Raw genomic sequence first — 9,179 nt, 5'->3', positions numbered from 1 at the left:
GCATAACTCAATTGAAAGGAGGATATATCAAAGGAGATAGAACAAAACACATTTCACCGAAATTCTTTTTCACTCATGATCTTCAAAAGAATGGTGAAATAGATGTACAACAAGTTCGTTCAAGTGATAATTTGGTTGATCTGTTCACTAAAGCGTTACCAACCTCAATTTGAAAAGCTGATATATAAGATTGGAATGCGTCGTCTTCAAGACATTAAGTGATTTTTCATCAGGGGGAGTAACTACACACTGCACTCTTTTCCTTAACCAAGGTTTTGTCCCACTGAGTTTTCCTGGTAAGGTTTTTAATGAGGCAGCAAGCAATGCATATTATAAATAACTATGTACATCCCAATATTTTGTTGTAAGTTTTTAATGAAGCACATTATCTTACATGGACATCCAAGGGGGAGTGTTATGAATAGTTTGTACATTGGATACTACTTTGGATACTACATTGGATGTCCATGTTGTGAATAACTTAAAGATTAAATTTCCTACTCTATGTCCATCATCTTTACTTTTTATGCCTATAAAATGCCATGTAATTGCAATGGAAAAATACACCAAAGTGAAAGAAGAAAATACTTCTCCCTTCTTTCTATCTCTTCTTATTTACATTTTACTGCATTACTTTTATTTTATAACAAAATTCACATTATAGCTTACCTTGCAATATATAAAGTCACTTGGTTCTCTCTCTCTCCCTCTTCTGTAATCTCAAGATTCCTATGCATGAATGTGAGCAGTACTTGGGGAAAAACTTATCATTTCCAAAACTCCGTAAACTCCTGCTCGACTAAAACAAAACTCTATTCCACTTGTCCTACATATTGAGAGTTGTCCTATGTGTATGAAACCATATCTTTACTTTTGGCTAAATTATGCAACAGTTCCTGAAAACTCCTCGTACAAGAAAATTTTGTTTTTGTGCAAAAGCAAGCTCGCTTCAGCATAATAAAAGAATTCCAGACTAGTATACCTTACACAATATCAAGCACTAACCAAAAACTAAACAAGAAATAAATAAAAGACCAGCAAAATATTTTTACGTCAAGTTGGAAATTATTCTTATGCCTCAGCTTCATTCACGATTTTTCCATAAAGATTTCAGTAGGTTTAAGGCATCCCCTAAGTGCATCATGCCCGAGTTGGGCTCTTTCATTGTCTCCAAATCCAAAAACCCGTCCACGATTTGTGACAACAACAGTGTGGTATAAGCCAGTGCTAATTTGAGATATGTGGTGAGATCTCAAACTCTCGAGGATCCGGGGCCTCAAAACTTTATCTGATGCTCCTCTATCAAGGAACCCGAGGCTACCAAAACCCATCCAACCAAAGCCATAAACAGAACCGTCCTCCACCAGGACAAAAGTTTTCCTCTTACTTGCACAAACCTACCACAATCAACAAATTTAATAGAGGTCAATGACTTATAAAGGGTGAAAAGGGGAAGACGCGGCAGAAAAAATAAAGCTAGGCCAAGGGCACTGTTGTTTACTTGACAAGCCTTGAAGTACTTGTCCTAATAGCCATTTAGTTATTAGTCGTGTTTCACACTAGTTTGAGATATTTCATATTAAGTCGTGCCTTAACTATGCTGATCGTGTAATATCAACTTGCAAATGTAAGAGAATGCCAGACCTGAACAGCTAGTTGGCTCTTAAGGCTGGTCAAGAGTGATGGAGTCGTCTTATCAATCTCATCTCCATGCCCCAATGCACCACAGTAACCTTTCCCCCAAGTATACACCTGCAATCACCGAAGATCAACAGTCAGTCAATTAGCAACTTCCTTTTTTGGGTTTTAGTGATAAGTCAATTAAATTTTAGCATTGATCAAATGAAATTAAGCTACCGTATGATTTTAGGTACAATGACTTACATATCCAGTGGAATCCAGTGCCACAACATGCTCAGCGCCAGCAGAAACACGAGCCACATAAATGCCCTGCCTACTAAACGACTGGATTGCACGTGGCTGAAGTTCATTGTGCTGTTCTCCGTGACCAAGGCAGAAATTAGTACCCGAACCAAAAGAGTAGAGTGTCCCATCATCACAAACTGCAAGTGCATAACTAGGACCAGCAGCAATCTGAACTACAGAACCCATAGATGCCAGTAATTCTACACATGTCGGTGTTGGCCTATCCATTGTGTCACCATGACCAAGTTGACCAAGTGAATTTGTTCCACATGTGTAAACATGACCTTGCCTTGTGAGAAACATGGTAAAACTGAGACCTACAGCAACCTGAACCAGTTCCAACAGTAGTGAGCAATGTAGCATTCAAGATAGAAGTTAACAGCAAAATCCCCCATGTCAGATAGTGCAGTGGTTTTGTATGAGAAACTTTGGTGTGTGGCAGGCCACTTTATACATTCGTAAACAAATGGCACAACTGGAAAAGATTCAACTGTGTAAAATTTAAAACTTAAAATTGCAAGTATACATACTTCTTCTATTGGATGTTAATAGAGAAATCGCAATGCGTGCTTAATGCTTTTCTTTCTAACATGCAATTTTACATAGCACAAAATTAAAGTGCCCATTAATTAAGGTCAATTTAAAATGGCTAAACTTTTATTACACCAAATTGGACATTGGATCAATTCATTAGGTGATGACTGGAATCCGTTGTATCAGTAATTTGGCATTTTAAAGTTTATTAGTTTTTTAAGATACTAAAGAAATTAGCCCAACTCTAAAGACAGACCAGAAATATTTCCCGACAAAGACAAAATGCAGAAGAGCATCAATTCACATCGCTGGGAACTGATCGGCTCGGCATTAGTTCCTAAACAACGGTTCTCCCAATTTGCAATTAAAATTAGTAGACATTTTGTAGGTGTTGTCCATGTCCAACTTAATCTGTTTTTCCCTTTTCATAGTCGTATCGGAAAAAAGAGTATTTATACTTGTTATATGGGGTACTTCTGATTTTGAATCTTATAATACCTTTGGTTCCACTTTTAGCCTTCATTTATTCAAGAGTGGCTTGTTGAACCATTTTTATCAAAAGCATTTGAAGAAAAAGGCACAAAATTTATTGCAACTAAACTGCCCCCAGGGCCTAGCTCAAGTGGCAAAGAGTGGTGGATTTGTGTCTTAGGTCACAGGTTCAAGCCCCCACACCATGCAAAGCAAAACCTGGTATTTAAGTGGAGAAGGGTAGAGGGGCGGACCCATTATCTACCGAATTTCGAAGGCTGCGGCTGGTCCAAAGGATCGGCCCCAGACGGATTTCTCGGTCATCAAAAAAAAAAAAACTAAACATAGGAGCAAGAAGCTAAATATGTCGGGTGGGAATTTGGATGGTGAAGGGCAAGTTTGCAAGCTTCTGATAGAGAAGAGAAAGGATTTTCATTGGCATGCCGGGATTGGGTGGTGGGGCAGGAATGGAGTAGGAGAAGGATGGATGGGAACGTGTTGCCTGGTGAAGATAGGAAAGATTTGGGATTGGCGGGCCTCGGATGACTAGATTAGAGGGTGGCATGGCCGGATGACTAGATTAGGAGACACTAAGGGAGTGTAAGGCAGTGTTATTAAAAGCGCTCGCTTCTCTCTTTAAGCAATGAAGCGAGGCGAGGCGCAGTGGTAGCGCTTTTCTGGTAAAAAGGCGACTCACATTAGAAAAGCGAGCGCTTTTCTCGCTTAAGCGAGAAGCGACGAGTTAGAAAAAGCGAGAAAAAACTCGCTTAAGCGAGCAGAAGGCATCAACTAGGGCTTTTTTAAAAAATTTGGGCAAATAAACATACGAGCAGAAGGCATCTGTTACCAAAACATACGAAGGTCTTCTTCGCCAGCCCAGCGAACTCCAGCGACGACTTCTTCTTCTTCTTCTTCTTTTCTTCTTCTTCTTCTTCTAGTCTTCTTCTTCAGTTCTTCTGTTCTTCTTCTTCATGCTCTGTTTTCTATCTTCTTCTAGTCTTCTTATTCAGTTCTTCTCTTCTTCTTCATGCTCTGTTTTCTGTCTTCTTCTAGTCTTCTTCTTCAGTTCTTCTTCTTCATGCTCTGTTTTCTGTCTTCTTCTGTTATTCTTCTTCTCTTCTGTTCTTCTTTCAATTTGTTTCACTTTTTAAGCGCTCATTTTTTGCCCTAAACGACTTCTTTTTCTTCTGTTATTAAAAGTTTCTTCTGTTATCATGATACGACTTCTTTTTCTTCTGTTATGCTCTGTTTTCTTCTATTACGCTCTATTTTCTGTTATTAAAAGTGTTCTTTATGCTCTTTAACCATTTATCTATGCCTATTTTATTTTTTTAATTTATGTGTTAAATTGCGCTTCACAACAAAAAAAAAGCGCGCTTCGCTTCGCGCTTCTCGCTTCTGTGAAGCAAGGCCTCATCGCTTTTTTGCGCTTAACGCTTTCCAAAACACTGGTGTAAGGGAGGCAGAATGCTCAACTTTTTCTTTTTTCTTTTTTTCCTACTTTAGTTTCTAGTTTCATTATCCCACTTTTTTAATCAATTCTGTCACGAGTATGGTTACAAGTAAGCACGAAAGGTGTTCCAGTCCCTGTTTTGGGTTGTTCCCTGAATTTCTCCATTATTCTCTGAATCTCTGGTTACGGCATATCACATTTTATTATTTTGGCCGTTAAATTAATAAACCTCCCTCAAAACCCAAAGATTTGGAACTTGTCTGTTCAGTTGTAAAGAATTCTTCAAATTTGGGCCAAAAGTGCCATTTCAGATAATGAAGGCTATGAGTGCGACTCGAAGTATCACAGGAACCAAAATGGGATTTACCCCCATGGCTCCTTAAACAAAGGCTAAAACTATTATGTTTCCAATTTGTATCTTAATTGTGAACGATCCATTGTTTACTAAGTCTTTTGATAGAAACTAACATTTATTACCAATGTACCAATATTTTATCTTGGTCAAATTACAAAAACAGTTCAAATTACGTAAATTTATCTCAAGAGAGGGCCCAAATATATAACCAATGCTACTTTATGACTAACTTTTGAGTAGTTCAATGTTGGAAAGTAACAAATAGTTAAGATAGACAAAAAAGCAAAAACAAAGAGAAGTGTCTAGCCTGGTTGGATGCTATAACCTTTAACAACGTGCTAACTCAACCAATAGAGTGGTTAATCATGTTGATCTTTAACCTATCAGTTTAGCTTATCTAGCCTAGTTCTGATGACAAAGAGACAAGGTTATAAAGGCTTATTAGTTATTTCAAATCTTTGAAGACTGCATATAACAAGTATCACAAGATTGTAATCAAATTAGTAAAACTTGATTAGAAATTAGACGAAAAACACTTTTGATAATATAGAAAGAGTTAACAAAAAATGAATTACAAATTCTAGAGTGATTTGGTCAAACAGGGGACATTGGTCTGAACCACCAATTCAGACCAATTAGATAAATAAATAGACGTAAACTGTGACATCATTCTGGCTATTTCATAAACTCAAAAATGGATAAAAAGGCAAACAATTTTCCCTATAATAACATTGGTTTATTTGTCTGTTACTTATTCTTTCATTCTCCATATTTTTTGTAACTGGACTTGATAAGAGAAGTCCACAGATTCCTGACAGTTACTGATATCCTCCTAGGTTCATGACTTTAAGTTGCAAATATTTCAAATCAGATTTGCAGCAAAGGAAAAAGACTTCAAATTATCACATCATTTTTCTTTTCCCAGTTCTCCCCCAACAAAAAAAGAGTAAATCTTGAAGCACTATTATACTTCAACTTATCAGGAAAAAAAAATCATGAAAGAGTATCATTTATTCCCAAATTGATCTAGCAGTATAATATGATTGACTTTTTATTTAATCGTTAGATGTTTCTTCCCAAATTTTTCTAGAACTGGGGATATCCCGATCTTCTTTGTTTTCCTTGTGGCAATTTAGTTGTAAACAATGTCTGGAATTTGAATCTCCATCCCTGTAACGAGGTAATCTCGTCAATTAGTTGGTTGACATATAAAAAGAAATTTACCTGCTTGCAACGAATGTTTTTCAATGCTTCAACCATCCTAGGCCTGAAGATTGGGCGTCCGGTGTCTATATGCCCACAACAGTATGCAGAGTTGTCTCCACATGTGAACACCTACACCAAGAATTTTAAACCTCGTGAATGATAGAACATTCATTCCTATACAAAATATTTTATTTACTGTAGCAAAAGATAAAATGCCAGTTTTTAGCATATCTCCAACAGAGAAAAAGAATCTCCAGCTAAAATGTTCTTTAAGGATTTAAAACAAAAACATAAGAGTATGTAACAGACATTGTATGAGCGATGAACATTCAAGAACCAATACAAATTAAATGGAATCACAGCATGTTCTTTTTTTATTTTTTTCGATAGACAACATAGAGCAATCACTCATGGCTAAAGAGAATATCAGCCTTTAAGGTTAATATGTTTGTCTAAGGGTGATTGAATTGTTACAAGGAGACACTTGTCTAATACTGGTAGAAGGTTACTTCACTCTATATGTGCATCGTCATTACTTGAGGGTCATATAGGACATCAGCTAAGATAAGCAGCTTATGCAACCTACTGCAGTAAAGGGATGTCTAAGAAATAGGAAAATTAAGAGTTTTCTCATTACGAGGACACCAATCCATGAAAAGGTTCTCTTTCTATATTTCTGTTTTCCTTTTTTCTCCTTTTTATTCTTTGGATGTTAGAATAATGTAGGAGACTTATCCTCAACTCTCATAGTTTCTTCCCTCTAAATTAAATCTCTTTCTTTTCATTCTCTCTGAGCAGAGAGAGGCATCAAAAAGGAGAGCAAACTAGGTAAAAAGACACTATGGTTAACAGAGTAGATAAACTTGCCACAAACAACATAATGTGAAACACACACACAAGTCATTATTTGAGGCAAACAGGTTCAGTATAATTAAACCACCCTTAAACAAACATATTAACCTTGAAAATATTATATCTAGCTCTATTTTAGTTTTATACTCGCAAGCAAAAAGAATCAGAGTAATCTTTACATATCATGCATGCAAAAAACAAAGTACATATACAAGGTAAATTGCCGTTACAGAAATAGGAGAAGTTGATGATATATGACAGTTTTCTAACCTGTCCAGACCCTGTGACAAAAGCAGCATGATTATGAGAAGCTGAAACTTGGGCGACTTGTACAGGAAGAGGAAAGCTAATTCGAGTAAATTCCACACACTGAGTTGTTTCAGGCCCATGACCGAGCACGCCGGATAAACTGGAACCACAAGAGTATACTTTTGATCCTTTGATTAGCAATGTGTGATACCTGCCACTCCTAATTTGCATCTGCCAATAACGCGTTACAGTAAGTAACCACAATAGATGAAGCCCCCGCCCCATATTATCCTAGAAAACTGATTAGCTAAAATCTCAAGATATTAAACTTAGAAAGATAGAAATCAACCAGCCAATCCAACTAATCCTCAAACATAAAATAGTTAGGTCGGCTCTATGATTCATCTATATCCATTCCGCTCTATCCAGTCCAATTTATTTACACTACTAAATAATTTATCTAAACCTTCCATACAAGTCTCTGACCAAACTAAAAGGACACCCATCAGACACAACAGCACCTAGTATTGACTGCTATATGTGAAGCAGAGAAATCATGTACTCCTTCCACAAGCATATCTGACTAACATAAAACTAGTTCTTAAAATATTCCATCGATCCACGCACTCAAGGGTGCGGCCTAGTGGTCAATGAAGTGGAGGTTGAGAACCATGAAGTCTCAAGTTCGAATCTCAGCAAAGGCAAAAAGCATAGTAGGTGATTTCTTCCCATTTGTCCAACCCTTGGTGGACAAAGTTACCGAGTGGGAGGTACAGGTATTCCGTGAAGTCGAAGTGCGCACAAGTTGGCCCATACACCATGGTTATCCAAAAAAAAAAAATTCCACCGATCCATATGCCTGTATGCCTCTGTGTGTGTACTTTAATAACTAATACTCCATCCATATATTTATTAGTCCAGAATAGGAAAACAGCATTCAATTCAAGGAAGTGATACTTAAGCTAATGAATTACTCCCTCCTGTCCAAAATAAGTGATTTTTTTTTTATGTTTTCACACAAATTAAGAAATCCACCTTTTAGCATTAATTAGCAATGGAATTGACCATATTAACCTTTACTACTCACACAAACGCTCCTAACACATATTCCATCACTATTTAGTCCAAGGAGGAAAAAAATAATTACTTTATTCTTGAAATCTGGAAAAATCACTTATTTTGGACCACAACAAGGCCAAAAAATCACTTATTTTGGACCGGAGTAAGTATAGTTCTCCAAGAAATAGTACATTGCCTGCAGAGGTTGCAACCGTATCAGAGGACTGTTCCAACCCTTGCAAGAACCTCAAAAGGCGCTTCCAATTGTCATTACAGCGTCCGAGAAGCTCTTTCTGAGCATCACAATGCAGAGAGGCATAAAAAGGATGCATCCAACAAAGCTGAAACACAGCATAATCAACCAAAGACTTAAACTTTTGAGGAACCAAACAGTGGGTTCCCCTAAAAGTCCTTGAAGTTAGCTCCAAACATATTAAATCAATAGCACCTAATCGACCTGACGTCAATATTTCAAGAATCAAATGTACTGGCAAATCCTCCATTGATGCTGACCTCAAACGATCCCCCATTTTAGCCCACCACAAAAAGAGAAATGACTCTGAATAGCTTAAAGATCAAAGTTTCCAACGAAAGCGGAAACAATTGAGACAATTTATGAAGAAAAAATCAGATTTAAGAAAATTGATGAAATTGAGTAGGAAAATGAGGGATTAAATGTTAAAATCTTATTACTTAAGTTGAAATAAATCATCAGAAGTGAGAACCCCAAAGCTCAAACTTGAATGAACAAAACGAAATCAAATTTTTTTCTAGCAAATTACTAAAAAACCGCCAAGATTGAAACTTGCTCAACCTAAATTTGAGAAAACAACGGATCTAATAAAACTGAAAGAGAGAAAATTGTGGGGGCAAGAAATTTAAGGCGAGTAGGTAAAGAAAGAGTCTAATAGTGGAATCTTTAAATAGAAGTGGAGAAAGAGGAAAGCGACTAGTGAAGCTTTTTATATTCGGTGCTAATTAACTTAGCCTTTAAGTCGAAATGCTGACTGAATAATAGTAATAAAGAATTGAAGATTAACAAGCAAGGTAGAGAAAATGTCCAACTTGGAAAGA

At 36.8% G+C, this 9,179-nt stretch overlaps 1 protein-coding gene across 1 annotated transcript; it reads right to left on the bottom strand.

Moving 5' to 3' along the window:
- Positions 1-848: 848 nt before the first annotated feature.
- On the bottom strand, positions 849-9,179 carry LOC104250034 (ultraviolet-B receptor UVR8). Its single transcript, XM_009806566.2, has 6 exons — positions 8,297-9,179; positions 7,068-7,277; positions 5,964-6,074; positions 1,885-2,253; positions 1,645-1,752; positions 849-1,397 (listed from the first exon to the last, which is right to left on the bottom strand). Exons 1-6 carry the CDS (start codon positions 8,633-8,635, stop codon positions 1,089-1,091), a joined length of 1,446 nt encoding a protein of 481 aa, XP_009804868.1. The 5' UTR covers positions 8,636-9,179; the 3' UTR covers positions 849-1,088.

The sequence above is a fragment of the Nicotiana sylvestris genome, chromosome 7 (genome assembly GCF_000393655.2).
Source record: "Nicotiana sylvestris chromosome 7, ASM39365v2, whole genome shotgun sequence".
Classification (NCBI taxonomy): Eukaryota; Viridiplantae; Streptophyta; class Magnoliopsida; order Solanales; family Solanaceae; genus Nicotiana; species Nicotiana sylvestris.
This window is presented reverse-complemented; position numbering and strand designations above follow the sequence as displayed.